Source organism: Glandiceps talaboti, chromosome 8 (assembly GCF_964340395.1).
Source record: "Glandiceps talaboti chromosome 8, keGlaTala1.1, whole genome shotgun sequence".
Taxonomy (NCBI): domain Eukaryota; kingdom Metazoa; phylum Hemichordata; class Enteropneusta; family Spengelidae; genus Glandiceps; species Glandiceps talaboti.
This window is the reverse complement of record NC_135556.1, coordinates 13,762,416-13,782,526: the sequence shown is the minus strand read 5'-3', so window position 1 is coordinate 13,782,526 and position 20,111 is coordinate 13,762,416. Positions and strand designations below refer to the sequence as shown.

The 20,111-nt window shown below is 36.0% G+C and overlaps 1 protein-coding gene across 3 annotated transcripts in view; it reads right to left on the bottom strand.

The window, feature by feature from the left end:
- Positions 1–2,589: 2,589 nt before the first annotated feature.
- Positions 2,590–20,111, bottom strand: part of LOC144438936 (uncharacterized) — a 106,045-nt gene continuing 88,523 nt past the window's right edge. For all 3 annotated transcript variants that reach the window (XM_078128163.1, XM_078128165.1, XM_078128164.1), the window contains 6 exons: positions 17,987–18,039; positions 12,589–12,684; positions 12,008–12,103; positions 7,975–8,234; positions 6,733–6,955; positions 2,590–5,682 (listed from right to left, as the gene is read on the bottom strand). In XM_078128163.1, coding sequence (XP_077984289.1) covers positions 5,307–5,682; positions 6,733–6,955; positions 7,975–8,234; positions 12,008–12,103; positions 12,589–12,684; positions 17,987–18,039 — 1,104 coding nt within the window. In that variant the 3' untranslated portion in view covers positions 2,590–5,306. The remainder of the gene's footprint in view (positions 5,683–6,732; positions 6,956–7,974; positions 8,235–12,007; positions 12,104–12,588; positions 12,685–17,986; positions 18,040–20,111) is intronic.

The window sequence follows — 20,111 nt, the reverse complement described above, 5'->3', positions numbered from 1 at the left end:
TGAATGGAAATATCAGGTCATATGTCCCTACTATGGCTTTCAATTTGTTTTCCTTAGTTTTGACTTTAAAAATTGGTAATTCGCGATTATCTCTGTCATTTCTAAGAGCCTGTAACTTGTATCGTTGAAAAGGTCTTAGCAAGATAAACAGGTTGAAATCGAAATCGAAAAAAATAAGTAAAATGCTAATGCCGATCGATTTCTACATTCACACAATTTTAGGGGGTATCAGAATGCTTAGAAAATGATACAATTTCGTTCGTTTTTTTTTATAACCCAACTATTGAAAGCAGGTGTAGTTTTATAAACTTCACGAAATGTTGAATTGTTTTTCATATTTTTCCCAACTTGGTCAAAACTTGGGCTCTCATGCGGGGTCCTTGTTAATGGTGACATTTGACCCACGTTTGTAGATGTAATTCGAAATGATGACGATAACATCATAGTACATCACCCGAAACGTACACTAAAATGCTTACAATTAGTACCATAACAATTAAGATATATACCCAAATTATATACACAAATAATACATGCTGCCATAAATATGGCAGGTACATGACCTTATTAAGTATGCTTCTGTTGTAGGTTGGGTGATATTCTGCGTGTCGATAGTCTATGATGGTTACATAGGTTATAACGTTTTAAAAGTATATCGTTCAAACAGGATAGATGGTTAATCACTGCTCAGGTCTAAATTTTCCATCAAATAAGTATTTGAAACAAAAATGTTTGCTTTTTCCTTTGTGTGAAATAGTCATCTCAATGGATGATTGGGAAAAGTGGTGAGATCGTGTATAGCCCATAGACTTGTATCAGTCGACAATCTTTCCTGTGATATGAATTATTTTATGAAATGATTACATTTTCCTTCACAGAATTTGAAATAAATGACGAATTAAAAACATTTTTAAGATTATGAGACCAAACAATGACAATGATAATAACAACAACAATAACTACTACTACTACTACTACTACTACTACAACAACAACAACAACAACAACAACAACAACAACAACAACAACAACAGGAGCAGCAGCAGCAGCAGCAGCACCACCACCACCACCACCACCACCACCACCACCAACAACAACAACAACAACAACAACAACAACAACAACACAACAACAACAACAACAAATCTCCAAATGGACTGGTACCAGTGTACAACAGGTGCTAAAGTGTGTCTTGGACCATACATAAGCAAATCTTAACTTGGAGAAACCTGATCCCAGGTGGCCTGACCTGACCTGATAGGTCAATTTTTAACACGACAGGACGTTACCTGCGTTTACCTTTCAAGGACTTCGGTCAGGCAGGGTACGTACACAAACATACGCCGTACCAATGGATTACCTAAATTGACCTTGAATTGGTCCACTTTACTTTCCAATAACTGATCCTAAAATGTGGTTTCAAGTTAATTAGTCAATATATGGTCCAGTACACCTATATGCTATAAAACCCCTCGGATCAGATCAGTAAATGATTTTTCCAATCCTAACTAACGCGATGTTATGGGCTATAGCATGATATTTAATTAGTCCAAATAAAATAAATGCTGTGTTTCCGATAACCAGACCGACCCTAGTTTAAGCCACCGACTCTAAACATTGTTTACATGCAAACAGGTATAATTATGACAATTTACTTTTGTTTCCCTGTAGATTTGGTTACTTTTGAAATAACATTCGAGAGAGAAACCATGTTTTTTCAGTCTACAACAGCACAGTCTGCATGGTGTGTTTGTGTACTTCTGAATCACATCGTTGTCTTCATTTACTTTTTCTATTAACTGTCACCGACGAGTATCTTGACGGTTGTGTCGAGGTAATTAAAATAAGACTCTGTCTAAAGTTAAATAAAGCACCAATGGCGTTGTAGCACAAGTGTTGACAGTAAAGTTATATTTTCTATTATGAGTCTGTGGTCTTGTTGCTAGGCATACTTGCATACATCGTTTGATGATTTATTCCCATGCCTACCCATCCACGGTGATATATATATGCAATATACGCCATCGTCTAACTGCTGGTATGGCTGTTGTCTTGTTGCCAGGGACATTTGCATATTACTACCCATCCCTGTCGTTATATTTGCAATAAACATTATCATTTAATTGTTATATTTATTTTGCAATAAACACTATCATATAACTGTTGCTAAGGGTGTGGAATCGTTGATATGGTTGCAAGGGCAAGTTATGTAAGTATGACCCACTCAAAATTTGCATACTAATCCTTTTAGAATCATAACCAAATTTCATCCCCAGTAGTTTGAGATTTAAAGTTCAATATCAAAATCACGTGCATTATTCACAAGACAGACAGGGATACATTTTACCTTGAAAACACACACACACACACACACACACACACACACACACAGACAGGCAGATGGACAGACACAGCACCATGTCTATAGTTAAGTTGTGCTAATAAAATCCCAACCTATAGTACCTACCCCATGTAGTCATGTTATCGGAAACAGACATTATCTTTGTCAAATATTTGCTGAAAAATATTTGACCTGACAAACACAGAACAATGATCAATGTCTTTGAAACCATTAAAAGTAGTTATACGGAACAGTTTATTTACAATCAGTTGAAACCTGACCAATTTATTACAGAAAATTGAAATCGGAAAATATCTCGGGATATCTCAGCTTCTATCTAATAGTATTAATACATGAATCTTCATGAGATGTAGCACGATCTGCGCACTTTTCGGAAGATAATTAAGGTTAGATTTGTCGAATGAATACCATATCACACATGATGAATACAACATCGTTTGTCATCACTTTAATACATTAATTCCCCATACTCATGAAAGAAAAAACACAGCAATGATTTGTCACAGAAATTGGCTTCAATTTAAAGACTTCGTATATATTTTAGCCTATTCCATTACATTACAAAGTGACAAGCTTGAAATATAACGATCGATTGTAATATACATTTGTGTCTAATATATTTTTAAAATAGGAATCCAAATAGTTAACACATTTAAATGATTTCATTCAGTAATAATGGCATAATTGGTTTTACAACGTGTCTCTGAAATTACGTACATGTAAATTACTTCATCTGGTTACTTGTACACGTACATGTTATTTTCACACTCACCAACAACACGTAGTGTGTGAAGAATTACGTTTAGTTATCATTACCTATCCCCTTGTATTGACAACTTATCGCAATAAAAAGTGTCACTGCTTGCTTCTCCTGTCGACAAAATTCGATCGTTTTCTGGATATGTTACTAGATGCTAGACAAAAACAAATATGTAATACTTTCTAACAAACGGTTACTGGTATTTCCATAAAAACACTGCGGATGCTGATATATTAGTGCCGACCAGCTAAATTGTATTTTATATGACATTAATTTATTTACAATTCACACGATATAATGTACGTATAATAAAACAAGAAATAGTTAGGCATCACACCATGTATTTACATCTCACCAAACTATTTTTGTTACGAATTTCACAAACAAAAAAAGGCATTTATAACACGCACGCACATGAAATATTACAATAATATACCACAGTGAATACAAACAAACGTTTTCTCTCTGATTCTTCCTTGTTTCGTCCGACTGTGATATAATTCGTGTTCAGTGTGATAAAATGTAGCATTGTACATTCTTGCGCTCTATCAATGTCTGCATTTTGATTATAGGATTTGTAACAAGAAATGCTGTGTCAGACGTTAAAAACATCGAGCCGCCTAACTAAGTCATTCAACAGACAGGTAACACATCACTCTTGTCAGGCTTGATAGCAAAGGTGCTCTGTGCCTTAATATATCTACTTGTTGAACACTTAAAACATATTAACTATCTCTCTAAGTCAGACATAGCCCACCCCCCCCCAAAAAAAAAAGAAGAAGAAGTATTTCGTTTAGTGACTACAACAAGTTCTTTGGTTTGTACATTAGGTCGCAGGCTGTCAGTTCAAAAAAGACAACTACTATGGCATGGCCTTTAAAAGGCAATCAAAAAGATACACTGACAACACCTGAAAGGGTTGTTCATTTCTTCCCTATTATGTGTAGATCCTTGACAATTTCCGGCACATTAGCATTAATATTTATATTATCTTAATGATTTCAAAATAGGAAGACATAGCTATTTGGCCCTGAAGATGAGGGTCAAGGTGAAAAGTCAGTGTATCATTAGAAAGTTCATCATTTATAACCACGACGAAGGGACTTGAATAGGATCTCTATCTGTTAAGCATCAAGAGTTATTGGCCAAAATGTGAATATTTATGACAAATATGGCCGCCAATTTGCCGTTATCATGGGGGTTGTGAAACAAAGTGATGTGTATATGTAGACTATAGCATCTGACATTTGTACAAGGTTTGGTTGAAATCAGTCCATGCATATCAGAGATATACATACAAACTTTGACAATAATATAGCTATTTGACCTTGAAGAATTAAAAAGCTCATGATTGATAACATATATAGGTGAAGAAACTTGAATGAGGTCTCTATCTGTTAAACTTCAAGAGTTATTGTGCAAAGTGTGATTATTTACGATAAATATGGCCGCCATTTCGCTATTGTCGCGAGGGTTTTAAAACCAAGCGACGTGCATAACATCTGACATCTGTACAGATTTGGTTAAAATTGGCACATGCATATTGGAGATACATGTTGATACGGACGGACGGACGGACGGACGGACGGAAGGACGGACAGACGAACGAACGGAGCCTAACGTAGTAGCCCCCGTCGGGCTTCGTCCTTTGGGGGCTAATAAAATTATCCAATGGGTAACCTAACCAATCACATTATTAATAATACTACTGTTGATTTTTATATATTCCACTTTCAAACTTTGCACTCAAAGCGCTCTACAATTATTACCCCTGGCATGGGTCTATAGTGACACAATGGCCTTTTACACCTCCTCAACTCCCTGGGAAGCATATATACAATGCATTGTAGCCTTTATAAGCGCATAGGATTAAAGCATTCATATTGCAATCTCTATCCTACCAGGTCCCCAATTATACAGCTGGGTTGACTTAGGCACAGTCGTAGTTCAAATCTTGCCCCAAGGACTTTAGCCACTCAGAAACAAACGGCAGCGATGGGGCTCGAACCTGTAGATTCCAGGTCGGCGACTCTAATCATTCGCCCATCATGACTCCCTTAATTTTGAAACAAAGTGTTATGGTTTTTTTCAAAAACAATTGAAATACCAAAAATATGGGTAGGTTGGGCCTGTTGAACAGCTTTTTAAAATATTTTCTGGCCTAATTGGATTGAACTATTACATTTATTTACTTTCTAAATCGTAAGTAAGGATTGTGTAATTGCCATCTCTCTCATCTCTCTTTCTGAATATAACACCAACTACTGAAGGGTTTACTTCGCATTTCTTATATTCATTTGTTTCTTCAATCCATGATGGAAGTTTCTGAAGAGGTACGAAATGCCTTACTTCCATTTGCAGCAAACTAACTTCAAGGCTTCTATCAATGCTTCCGCTAATACAAGAGATAATTGCCACCAATTGCATATCTTCCTTCTTGTCGACAAAATTAAGTAGACGTTGAACTGCTTCCTTGAGAGGCTTTTCTTGGGAATCGCCATAGATGATTTTCTTTACCAGTTTCTTGCCTTTTTCCATTAATGTCGGTTTGTCGAATAATCTGAAATTTCGAGAATTATAGGCTAAGGGACTGTACATACATTACAGGGGAAGGTTGGCCGGTGTTTTTCAGAAGACTGATACATGACAAATATAGATTCCCCCCAATCTTTGCCCAAAAATCCTGGCCCCAATATCCGTCTACGAAGCATGAAAAACAGCGACCCCCCTCCCCCCCCGCAACTTTAATGATTTCACAAGTGCAATTCAATCTACGGAATAGGTTTTCTTTAAACTCTTAAACTGTGTTTATCGTAGGGGGTGGGGGTTTGGTTAGGATTCCGCTAATAGCGACGTTTTGAGATAGGTTAAACAATATGCCAGTAATGTGCATCACTAGCGCTGCTAAATCTGGTCTTTGTGAGCATGATATATTACTGAAAGCTATCACATGGCAGCTAGTCTATCATACCTGAACTATTCACATTGTGTGTAACTGCCATTTCGAAACTACCATTGTGTTTCATCACCATAAACCCTTGCGCCTTTAGTGCCTTACTACAAAATGTCATTGTGAGAAAAAGACCCCAAAGGTATTCTCGGTACGAGGGCTATATTGTTTTTCTTTTCTTCACCCAGACCAATGTTTGGTGATGAAAGAGAAAAAACAGTAAAACATTGGATAACGTCACTAGGGCTTTTGCGCAGTGCGTTATTTTCAGAACATAACAAAAGCAAACATTCACAGGCCAACTTTATGTATACTTTTACCTAGGTATCTTTGAGATCAAATATCATTGCAGTAACCCCGAATTCACATACAAATTGTGTGATCTCTTTGTACAGATAGGTACAACTATAGATACTTAATATGTGTTAAATACCACCAATTGCGTTGTGCCACAACTGTTATTGTGTAAGTTCAAAGTTATCTAATTTTGTCGTTTTTGACCACAAATCACAATTTCACTGCTAAGCTACTAACTACTGATTTTAAAAGTCTGTCATAAAGACACTGGACCTGTTAACTTTTCTACTAACTACCAAACCAGATTGAGACATTTTGTTTTTGGTACAATAAACAAAGTGTTAATGTACTGCAACAACTTACCTGTGTCTCTTTGAAATCACATTTTTGTTGAACATTTTAAGAATAACTTCCTTATGGTGTTGCAGCGGTGCTGTCTTCCAAGAAAGGACATAGCCTACTGGACCATCAATACACGTTTCATCTAATTTAGGGCGGACTAATTTGCTAATTTCACTCGAGAGAAGACATGAAGTTTCCTCTTCATTTGATTGGTCATTTCCAAACACGACAATTACTTGATTCCCTGAAAAAATAAACAAGTTCACATCATGTAAACTATCAAGAATGGATCATTTAAAATTCATTGCATATCATACTTGGGATGGTGAATATTCATCTTTTGTTGATGCATTGTCGCACATCGATCGGGTGGGCACGTACACATTCGGTGTTGATATATAAACTAAAAAAACCTCATCTATACGTTAAACAAACTGGGCAGTCAACTGAAGCAACGTACCCATTCGTTGCATTACAGCATTGGACCTGTGAAACATGAGCATTATGCCAACGATACGTGCAAATTTTTAACGCACATTTCACAATTAAACATGCGTGACGAACACGGAATATTCAATGTGTACTTTTCATACAGTAAATTCATAATTTACCTCTAGAAGTGGGTCGAATGTTTTCGACGTTCTGCCTTGATTCTAAATGATATCTTTTAACGCTAGGACGAACTGAAATGCAAATGATATCGGATTTCCGTGACATCAAATGAAAATAGCAATACTTCATTTTCATGCGATTCAGGCGTTTTTTTCAGGTGTTTAGTGCACTGTTTGATACAGGTGTGACATAAGACATAACGTATGTGGAAATCAAGCATTTTCAACCCTCGCAACAGTTTCTATAAATTCTGAACAGAACGTCGTTTTTATCAGAAGTGTTTTGAATGTTCCAAAAAATCTTGTCCTTGTCACACTATCAAACTGACATATATTGATCTAAAAAAGATAGCGGGTGTCTCAGAGGCATATTCACAAGATGCGCTAATCAGTTTGTCTAACTTTCACAGACATAAATGAACTTATTTATACGAGCATGGCGTGAACCGGCGTAAGAGTGACTCAATGTTATTTTGTATGAATATAAATCGGTTTCAAATTGATAGTGGTATAAGGAGAAGACTTTTCGGCACCTACAAAGCGTTTACTTAGAAGACTACTGATAAAACGATGTTCTAGATCTGATCAGCTGCATTTCTAGACGAGATTTGCCAGAGTAGTATCATAGACAGGGTTTCATTATTTGACTTACCTGTTTGTTGACATAGTTCTCCATAAATCCTTTCTATTATGCCCAATTTCTTGGTAATATCTTTCACATCCAATACAAGGACTGCAAAGTCTGCTTGTAGTGTAGGTATTTTCAGATCATCGTTCAGTTTAGAGAAGCGTTTTACAATAACTTCAAGACCATGACACCCATTCTCATAAAAGCTTGATAGCATGTCAATATCAACTTTCGCATCGTGCAGCAGAAGAACTTTTAATGACAACATCTCGAGGATTTTGTCCCTGTTACAAATACATAGACAATTACAAGTATGTTGACACACACACACACACACACACACACACACACACACACACACACACACACACACAAATACCTATGCTTACAGACACAGACCCTGGGAATATATTTATATAATCCCAGAAAATCAATGTTAGATTTACTTCATAATGCGCGAATGTATCCGAGGACTTATACAAATTCGAGCCTGATGAGGTGAGGTGGCAATCGGTCCAACGGTTTTTGACTTAATTTGTTTACACACACTTCCACAGACAGACAGACAGACAGACAGACAGACAGACTGACTGACTGACATACTGACAGACAGACAGACGTTTGCCATGCCTACAGTTGTGCTAAACATGACGTCGACAGCTATGTAAATTACGTAATCGCGTGACCTGTCGCGAGGTCAAGTTTACCTACAGGTTTAATGTGATGTGCTGGTAACTCGGTTGTAACCTTGCGATGTACATGCAATATCAAAATTAGTTTTAACGCATAAGTAAACATTGTGTGAATACAGCATTTGTTCTGCAATTTTAGTTCGTTATATCCGTTTGGGATATTGTAAGTTCAGAGCTCTAAACTCGCTGGAAGTAAGCTACAATGTACTTGCTAAATCGTTATCGATGCGATCAAAATTATTTAAAATTTGAATTTAATACAAATAAATGTACCTCTTCATTTCAGACTCATAACACCCAAGGATGTATGAAAAGTAATGTGTGCATTTACCAGTTTTGGAAGTACGTAATTACTACGATAATGTGATCTTATGACATGACAGGAACAAGTCATTCTGAACAGTTGAGAGTGAAAAAGTTCGGTTAAAACAGCGATGATTCGGGTTTTTGATCTGCCCTGCTTGACTTCACACAGGTGAAGATTTACACGTACATACATACATACGTACGTACTAAGTATGTACGTACGTACGTATGTATGTATGTATGTATGTATGTATGTATGTATGTATGTATGTATGTATGTAATGGCTCAGATGGATTGAGGGTCCCTATGGCAGAGTATATACACCAAACCCTGTACAAGGATATGTGGACGGTGTTGACGTAGTAGCAACTTCGGAGACAGAAGTACATATATTAGCATCAAAAACACACAGTTTCATGGAAGCAAGCGGTGTGGAAATAAAGCACCGTAAATGCGGGTTACTCCACGGCCAGCGAAGTGGTAATAACTAGAAAAGGAATGCCACAACTGTTAATACGCAAGTGACAATCCAAAATGCACCCATACCAATATTCGAACGTAACCAGCTATACACATACCTTGGATATGACATAAATATTGAAAATTCCACCAACAACAAACAAGTTAACACACTCATCAATGAATTTAAAGACACTATCAACCAAATAGACGCATCAATATTACCAACCTCTGCGAAACTATCTGCAGTAAATGTGATGTGTATGTCAAAACTGAACTTTTACTACCTAAATCTACATTTCACAGGAAAGAAACTGAACGAAATCGAAGACATAATCGTAGGCTATGCTAGGCACTGGCTTGAACTGAACTCATCGTCAACAAGATCATTCTTTTTCACACCAAAGTCACTAGGAGGATTGGGGTTAATTAATCCACATATCATGTTCTATGCCAAACACCTGTCTTTCTATTTATCACTTCTCAACAATGATGACCAAACGTGCGTCAAGCAGCCCGTCAATCACTATCATTACATATGCAGAAACGAAAAGCTACCCTAGCAACAGACAACGACACCAATAGCTTTGCAGGATTTGCCCTTGATGACAGAGGCAACCTTGTAAAACACTCCGGCGTAAATTGGCCAAAATCACAATGGGTCAATTTACTAGAAATGTGCAAACGGGAAAATATATCTCTACTAAAAGTGAACGACGTCTACGTATTGGAAATGCACTTCGACAAAGAGGTTTCATTAACATTCAAATCAGCAAGTTCCTTCTACTCCACATTCAAACAGAATAGATTACAACAACAAGCAGCAAATCTCAAGGCAATGTCATCACAGGGGCGAGTACTTCGGGATGCGGGAAAGATTCATCATTCCTTATCAGCTGCCTACCTGAACAACCACAGCATCGACGACAAACTAAGATCCTTTGTAGCGAGAGGACGGTTACAACTACTCCAGTGTGAAAGCCTCATGTCCCTGTACTACCCAACTACATATACAAAATCATGCAAATTGTCGACATCCATCTGAAACAGCATCCCATATACTCAATGGTTGCACACAATTCCAGAAGCTGTATCAACAAAGACATAAACCGGATAGTTAATATCATCTACAAGAAAATCCAAGATAGCAATGCTGATTATGAGACATACACAGACATTCTGATAAAACCCACGCTGTTTGATTCTAACAATGAAACATTCCAGCACCAACACACACGTCCGGACATTGTTGTCATCAACAAACAATGCAAAAAGACTTGGTTGATAGAAATTGCCATTCCATACGATGCACATATTTCGAAATGCTATGACACTAAGTTTGAGAAATACTTCCCACTATCACTGGAAATAAATAACTACGGGTTTCGTACTGAAGTTGACGTATTAATACTATGAAGCCTTGGCAATGTTCACTGCAGATTTGTAAGTGGCCTTATGAAAGTAGGTTTGAATAAGAGTAATGCTAATTGTATTGCAAAATACTGCAGCATTAGTTCAATAATTGGTTCTAGTAATATCTGGAGAAAAAGATGCAAGCATTATAACAACTAACACACTATATCTGCCTTGTGATGTGGATAACATGTTCAAATGCAATTTGATATATTTCCTGCTAGATACAGTGTAAACCCAATAATACTGTACCTGTACATAATAATTTAATGTATTTCGGAAATAAACATAATTTGAGTAACCAAGTCACCTTTTTTCACTCTTATATATATATATATATATATATATATATATAGATATATATATATATATATATATATATATATATATATATATATATATCTATATATATATATATATATATATATATATATATATATATATATATATATATATATATATATATATATATATATATATTACGCTCTGCCACTGCGGTATAGAGCACTGTCTTAGCAGATTGATACTCACCGAGTTATATATATATATATATATATATATATATATATATATATATATATATATATATATATATATCATTCATTTATTGCTATTACATTAGTCCAGTATATAGTATATTGTAATTTGCAACGAAATTCTAAAAACTGTAAACCTAACTGCAATATGGAATGGAAATGAAGTGCATCTATAGATCGGCCCAAGAACATGAGTATCTGTTGAATTGCAAGTGTAATTCCTTCCGGCATTGGGGGGGGGGGGGGGGGGGGGGGGGCGATCTCACGATGTGAAGTGAAGGATAACGTCACTAAATTTATATTTAAATGATTAATTGTTTAATACAATGCAGCGTATATACATGTATGCAGATTTGTGTAGTTTGTACTGAGGCAAGTTCATTTGTGATGGGTCTGAAATGAAATTAGTTTTGTGACGGATTTACGTAGCATGATCTGCCCCACTGTGTCTGAAAACAGTTCAACTATGCCACAATTAAGCATATCCATAGCAGTTCATCTTTTCCGCTTAATATCACCTATAAACGTGGTCCAAAACATCAAAAGAAAACATATATTCCATCATAAAATGTCACTGACAGTGGAGCTAAAAATGGCCACTAGTAATATCATATTAAACATGAAATTCAGGTATAATCTGTTTCACTAACATTGTACTTTCAGCTATCTTTTTGGTGCCCGGACGTTGTGTCCTTGTCTTTTCCTGTTGGGAGTTCGAGGGTTCACTTGATGAAGGTTTTTCATAGCTGAAAAAATAGTATTTTGTTATTAATTAAATACATAGATGAAAAATGGGTAATCTCAACAAAAGTCCACTCAACAAGTTAAAAAAATAAATAGCGCCTTGTTAATGGGGGGGAGGGGTGATCTCACGATGTGAAGTGAAGGAAAACGTCACTAAATTTATATTTAAATGATTATTTGTTTAATACAATGACGCGTATATACATGTATGCAGATATGTGTAGTTTGTACTGAGGCAAGTTCATTTGTGATGAGTCTGAAATGAAATTCGTTTTGTGACGGATTACGTATCATGAACTATGCCACAATTAAGCATATCCACAGCAGTTCATCTTTTCCGGTTAATATCACCTATAAACGTGGTCCAAAACATCCAAAGAAAACAATCATATATTCCATCATAAAATGTCACTGACAGTGGAGCTAAAAATGGCCACTAGTAATATCATATTAAACATGAAATTCAGGTATAATCTGTTTCACTAACATTGTACTTTCAGCTATCTTTTTGGTGCCCGGACGTTGTTTCCTTGTGTTTTCCTGTTGGGAGTTCGAGGGTTCACTTGATGAAGGTTTTTCATAGCTGAAAAAAAATAGTATTTTGTTATTAATTAAAAACATAGATGAAAAATGGGTAATCTCAACAAACGTCCACTCAACAAGTTAAAAAGAATAAATAGCGCCTTGTTAATGGGATTACAAAGATTTTGTGCACAAATCGAGGCATCATTATGTGACCACTTACAAATGAATATGGGTGATATTTGGTGAATGTTTATGCATAAACAAGGATTGTCTACATAAGCAGATATGACGGGTTTAAATCTTGATTACAAAATACATCCTTTAGCCACATCTTTGGGTAGTTATACAAGCTCATCCCATACCTCTATCTGCTACTCATAACTGGTGTTAATATAAATTTTAATTACTGACCTTAAGATTAAGGTGAAATGAAAGAGGACGGCCATGCATTTTTTTCGCGTAACAAGGGCGGACGATATGTGTTAATGTGTGGCATTAATTATTAGAGAGTACAGCCCATAAGTATAATGTAATGCGAATGATAGATTACAAGATTTAGACTTTAAGCTGAGAGATTTCTGTTAAGGCGTAAATTCGAACATTGATATTAATTCATTGCTTTGTGTTTTCCAACCATTTTTATTTCGAGATAAGAACGAAGAATACAATTCAGGATATATAAGCATTCTCAATATATAGCCTAATTACAGAAGCAAACTTAATAATTATACAAAGTATTAAAACTAAGCGTTATATCAATAAGCTTTAATTTATGAAAACTTGTGCAATTTGGTATAATGAATGTGATTTTGGTGCACATGTGCACTGGCTAAATGTAATTAAGGTATGAAGTAGATATGAAGTAGTGTACTCAGCACGTTTTATTTTTAGCGCTTATGTTTATTGACGTGTGTTCTTTCCTGAGCGACTGTTACCTACACCCGACACAAAACCACAAAGTAAGAGTAAACAAGAAATTGAGCGGACTACACTGCATCGAATTTCAATCAGTTTGGATAATGGCTAGAATTGATAAGGTTTAGGTAAACACACCATGGATATTAATGACCTATATGCTTAATTAATATATTTCGGTAATTAGGCTATATCTTAAGAATGCAAGCCTCAAATTCAATATAATTTGGTTTATACATTTATGATAACAAAGTGCATGTGTCATAAAGTTTGGTAATAAAGTTTTGTTTGTTTTTGTGTTTTCGAGTTTTACTTTGTTGTGTACAATGCACTGAGACGTATGTGTAGTGCGTTTTTTAAGAATTAAAATAAGAAAAATAATATAGCTTGTAGTTTTAGTGAATTTGCATAATTAATTATTTTCAGTAACTAGGTTAAGAATGCACTCTTCAAATTTAATATAATTCAGTACACACTTCAAACAACACAAAGGGCACGTCCTGCAAAGCTTGTTGATGTAGCTAATGATTAATTGTATAAATATGCTATATATAAAGAGTGCAAGCTTTAAGTTCTATATTAGAAGAGATCCATGAAATTTTAAAAATCTCATGGTATATCATATGTGCTTGTCTATATAGCATGTGTAAGGGTATGATTTTGCTCTATCATTAGGCATTCTCATTCAGAGAAACAAGATTTAAAGTCATGAATGCCTTCCATAAGGGCAAATTCTATTAGACTTTGGCTTTCGTCCTACACACCATAAGTGTTAAAAGGCAACAGGACATATGCAAATAGTTATGTTTTGTAACAAGGGTGGACAATATTTGTTTTTGTGTTGCATTATTAGAGTAGTTATAAATTACAACATTAATATTTTCAGATGAGAGATTTCCAAAAAGTCACAAGCTCAAACATTCGTATTAAATTCATTGTTCTGTGGTTTCCATACTTTTCTTTATTTCTTTCAAATTCTGTTTTTACTGTAATTTTAGATGACACGACATAAATGTCAAATTTTAATTTAACTACGTGAAGTGTGGAATAAGAAGGACGAATAATTCAGTTCAGTGGAAAATAGGGCTTGCGACAAATCTGAGGCTAGGATGAAGTTTCTTCGAGCTTTAAGAGAGAAACTTAAATTGCTAACAAGACTTACTTGTAAGTTCCTAAACATTTCCTGGGAAGAAACTTCAACCAGACTTAAATATGTGGGTTTTTGAGCCCACCCCCACACCAAGAACCGTTTAAAAGATCCCAATACTGAAGGTAAAGACAAGAAATCAAAATATTCAAGTTCAAGAGGTTTACACGCGCGTGCATTACTGTGAGGACATCTTATAATTCGAATAAAAAAAGCTCATTTTAAAACTTTTTACAGTCTTACTGACACTCATTTTGAGAAACAAGTACAACAATATTTAACAGATAAATGCCTTCTGTAAAGGCAAACTTTTTGGATTTCCATTCGTACACATGATAATTGTTGAAATGCAACAGGCCATATGCATTTAGTTATGTTTGAAGTATGTACGAAATTATTCTGAATTTGAAGAGTGCATTGCCAAGATATACCGTAATTACTAAAAATCGTCAGTTATGCAAATGAGCCATTAAAGCGTAAAGCTACATCACAAAGCTTTAGATGATGTGTACATTGTCATGGTTGATGTAGCAAATTATATGGAATTTGAAACATGTATTCTTAAGATTTAGCCTAATAACTGAAATTTATTAATTATGCAAATGATTCATTAAAAGCAAAGGCTACATTATCAAACTTAAGCTTCATATGGACTTCATTAATAAATATACTAAATGATGTTGAGTTTGCGGTATGCATTCTTAAGATATAGCCTAATTACAGAAAATAAAATACACTACATCAGATTTTAATTAGATTTAGCCAGTACCCTAAAGAACATGCGCACCAAATTTAGGTTGAATGTGAGAAAACAAACGATGACACACATACAGGCAGACAGACAGACAGACAGACAGACACACTCACACCCACACACAAACACACACACACACACACACACACACACACACACACACACACACACATATATATATATATATATATATATGTGTGTGTGTGTGTGTGTGTGTGTGTGAGTGTGAGTTCTGATCGTTGAAATCAGTTCTGATCGTTTATTAAGGAGTCCCAATTTATTTGCACTGATGATAAACATCTCTGTAAGACACAGGACATCACTCTCAAAGATCATAAAGACAACTTCGCCAACAACCCTACCTGCAGATTGATCAATCCTACAAAGAGCGAAATGGGTAGAGTGAGTAAAATAATTCTTGATAGAATAAATGCCAAGATCAGGTCTTCCACTGGGGTAAATCAGTGGAAAAATACGGCATCTGTGATTGATTGGTTTACCAAATTACCAGACAAACCTAATTGTACGTTCATCATCTTCGACATCGTTAATTTTTATCCATCTATAACTGTACAGAAAATATCTTACGTAATGCATTAAGCTTCGCGAAACAACATGTTGATATCTCAGATCATGATACAGAAATGTATGCACGGCAGGAAATCTCTCCTATTTGATGATAACATTCCATGGGTTAAAAGAGACAACAAAGATATGTTTGACGTGAGTATGGGAAGTTATGATGGAGCCGAGATTTGCGAACTAGTGGGTTCCTACATCCTAAGTACTATTGCATCGCAGTACTCTAAAAACCATGTAGGTCTATACAGGGATGACGGTTTAGCTGTTTTCCACAAAATATCGGGTAACAAGGCAGAACGGATAAAGAAAAATATCACAAAGATCTTCAATGACATCGGTCTGAAAGTAACCATTGAAGCTAACCTGAAAATTGTAAATTACCTCGATATCGTATTAGACCTTTCCAGTGGGAAATATTACCCATACAGAAAACCAAACGACAACCCAGTCTACATCAATTCACAGTCAAATCACCCACCGGTTATATCATCAAGCATCTCCCAGCAGCCATAAATAGAAGACTGTGTGACATCTCATGTAATCATAATGTTTTCAACCAGGCAGCACCCCTCTATGATGACGCACTCAAAGCAAGTGGCTATAAAGACAACCTTGCTTACACAGATAGAATTGACACCATCAAGAGACGGAGAAATAGGAAACGTAATGTCATCTGGTTTAATCCCCCATACAGTCAAAACGTAAGCAATAACGTCGGGAGAATTTTCCTCCAACTTCCTGGCCGTCACTTCCCTAAGTAGCACAAGTTACATAACATTTTCAACAAGGGGAATGTGAAAGTGAGCTACAGTTGTATGAATAACATGGCTTCCATCATCAAAGCCCACAATACTATGATCCTTAAACGCGGAAATGAAGCTCCCATAGGGACGTGCAACTGTCGTAATAAATCAACTTGCCCGCTTGATGGGAAATGCCAATCAGATAATATCGTCTACAGGGCCCAGGTCAAAATAAACAACAGAGATACCAAATCCTACATTGGCTCAACGGAAAACAGCTTCAAAACGCGTTACGGCAAGCACAAGTGTTCTTTCGCCAATAACAAATATGGAAATTGTACCGAACTTTCAAAGTGTGTCTGGAAAATAAAGGAGTCGAGCCACCAGTATTCCATCAAGTGGGCTATCATTGCCCATGCAGCCGCCTACTCTAATGCAACAAAAAGGTGCAACCTGTGTCTTACAGAGAAGATGCTTGTCATCAGTGCAAATAAATTGGGACTCCTTAATAAACGATCACAACTGATTTCAAAGTGCCGCCATGAAAACATATACATTCTTTCATTCCACCATGTCAAACCTCAACGCGCACCATATCCGGGTACCAGTTTTTCTGCGAGTTCGAATTCCATCACTTGAATTTCCGTTAAAATTTAGTCGTCCGAAGATCGCATTCAAGCGTGAAACTCTGAGTAACGGCTCCGTACCATAACTTGTGTATTTTGTGTAAACACAGCTCTACTTCGCAGTATTGAGCGCTTTTCCTTCAGTTTATGACTTGCCTCTTTACACTGAATTAGTATATATATATATATATATATATATAGTTTTGGTAGTACTGGAACTCTTTCTTGGGTGTAACTCGGAGTTTCACGCATATTGCGATCATCAGGTGTCTGATAACTAACTAACTAACTAACTATGTATGTATGTATGTATGTATGTATGTATATATGTATGTATGTATGTATGTATGTATGTATGTATGTATGTATGTATGTATGTATGTATACTTTTCTTTCCTAAATTATAAGTGTCCCTTACGGAAGGTAAAAATGACTCCTCTGTTTATTATGGACATGAGGTAACCACAGATACTCTTCATTTTAGATGGACATTTGACTACATTTCAAACCTAGACTCTGCACACTTAACTGGTCCAGTGCCAGAAGAGCAAACACAACCCGATGTAACCGATGTAGCAGAATTTAAAACTTACTAATGTTCCACTTCAGAAATTCCCTCAGCTCTTTCAATTGCTTCTTGTTCTGTCTGTGATGAGTAAAGGAAATGTTAACATGACCTTTTTGTGTATCTGATCTGTTTTCTTTGTAAAATTGACGGCTAGTATACCTGTGTGATGGTACACGTATGAAGAGTTAAAGGTGATTCAAAATGCTCACATTCACTATCGCTAATTTGCTAGACGACATTTTTGTGAAATACATTCTGGTTTTAAAACTTTTAAAAAGTGTCTGCAAACACCTTAAAATGACCCTTTTCAGTCAGTTTCCTTCGGATTTACTTCGAGAGTTTTCGGGTATTTCCGGTCCCACCTAGACCACAGGATTTTATGACGTCAATGTAGAGTAATAGTTAGCACTAAGCCTATGACGAGCGTAGTCACTAGGTGAATAAAACTCAACAGTATTGTGAAAAAATACATTGGTAGTGGTTGTAATAGACATCAGTAAACAAAAACTACACTCTACATGTCTTATTAACCAACATTTACCGCTATTTACTCATCACACTTTCTCACTAATTGTCAGTGTCTGTGGGTATAATAAATGCTAAAATATTATCTCCCCATATTATGGCAAAATAAATGAAAACGACTAGACTAGATATACATAAACACTTGTGATGTCGGTCGCGTATATTTCAATTTATCTATCTGATTTTTTTATCATTTGCCGAGGAGAAGCATTACCATGATTACAATATCTTCGACATGTATGGCGTCGACAGCATATTTTAGCCCACTAATACTATACTCGCTGATGTCGCCTTTTGAACGGCGCATTTAACAAAGTAAACATATTTATCACGAATAAATATACTAGCTATTAGATTACCCATATTATCAGCAATAAAATTGTAAAGAATTGAGGAAATTTCGTGAGTTTCGTGTTGTCATTTACATGACTTTAGCAACTCGTCTGGAAGAAAACTTGTATGGTTTCCCTTGTTGCGATATCACTTCATACAACGAGCCTATTTAATATTCATTAGAAGAATTTTGTAACGAGTCATGGTATTCGAAGTAAACAGTTTAGGAAACCAACAAATCAAATATCGCAATGTGTTCATGATATTAAATATAATTGGACAATATTGACGTCGGCAATCAAGGTCGTGACCCCAGCACATGGTTATGAAAAAAAGCCTGCAACTAGATACTTAGCCACGTCCGGTCCAATTTCTCAGGGTTTGTTTTGAAGTTAGAGACGTTATTTCTGTACGACTTGAAGAATTTTACAATATATCTAATTGATAAATATGGATTATATCAACACGTTGATAAATTCAACCCGACACAAATGTGCTCTCGCGATTCCATACGTACATACACTGCTTCAGCTTTGATCGGCGGAACTATCCTAGTATAAGCTTACTGCCGCGGCCGCGGTGACTGCACAAAACTTGACAACAATACCCACCTACCGATATATAATAATCACCTGTATACAGTGATAAAGACAAGCAATAATTCGAATTCCCAACAAGTCGATGAGACCTACTTGTACTTCTTTTCAGTCCGATCCGAATGCGAGTTTCTGAGGTTTTACATGGGTCTCAGACTCGGACTAGAGTATTGCGCCCTAGACAGCCCTGGCCGAAAAAAATAGACGTAAACTTGTGTTCACAAGCCAAACATGTGACAATACAAGACCACAACGAAAACTGTGAAACATTTACAGGTCACTCTCATTTTATATATGGACAACAAAATTAGGTCGGTCACAGTTCCATTTACACGATGCAATGACTCGGAGCGTACTTCCATATGCTCGGAGCAAATCGAATCAATTAGTGTATTATGGGACCAACAAATATATTGTCGCACATGTCCCGATACGCCTTCTCGAAGTTTCCGATTAGTATTCTAGTAACTAGTATATTTATTCGAGATGAAATATGTTTACTTTGTTGTTAAATGTGCCGTTCAAAAGGCGATGCGAATACGATTGGGCTAAATATATGTCGTCCTCAGCCCAGGATGCCGTCAACGCGTCACAACGGCATCGTAATGCTTCTTGTCGGCAAATAATAAAAAATCAGATAAATAAAAGTCAATAAATGTGAAACACGCGACATTACAAGTGTTTATGTATATCTCA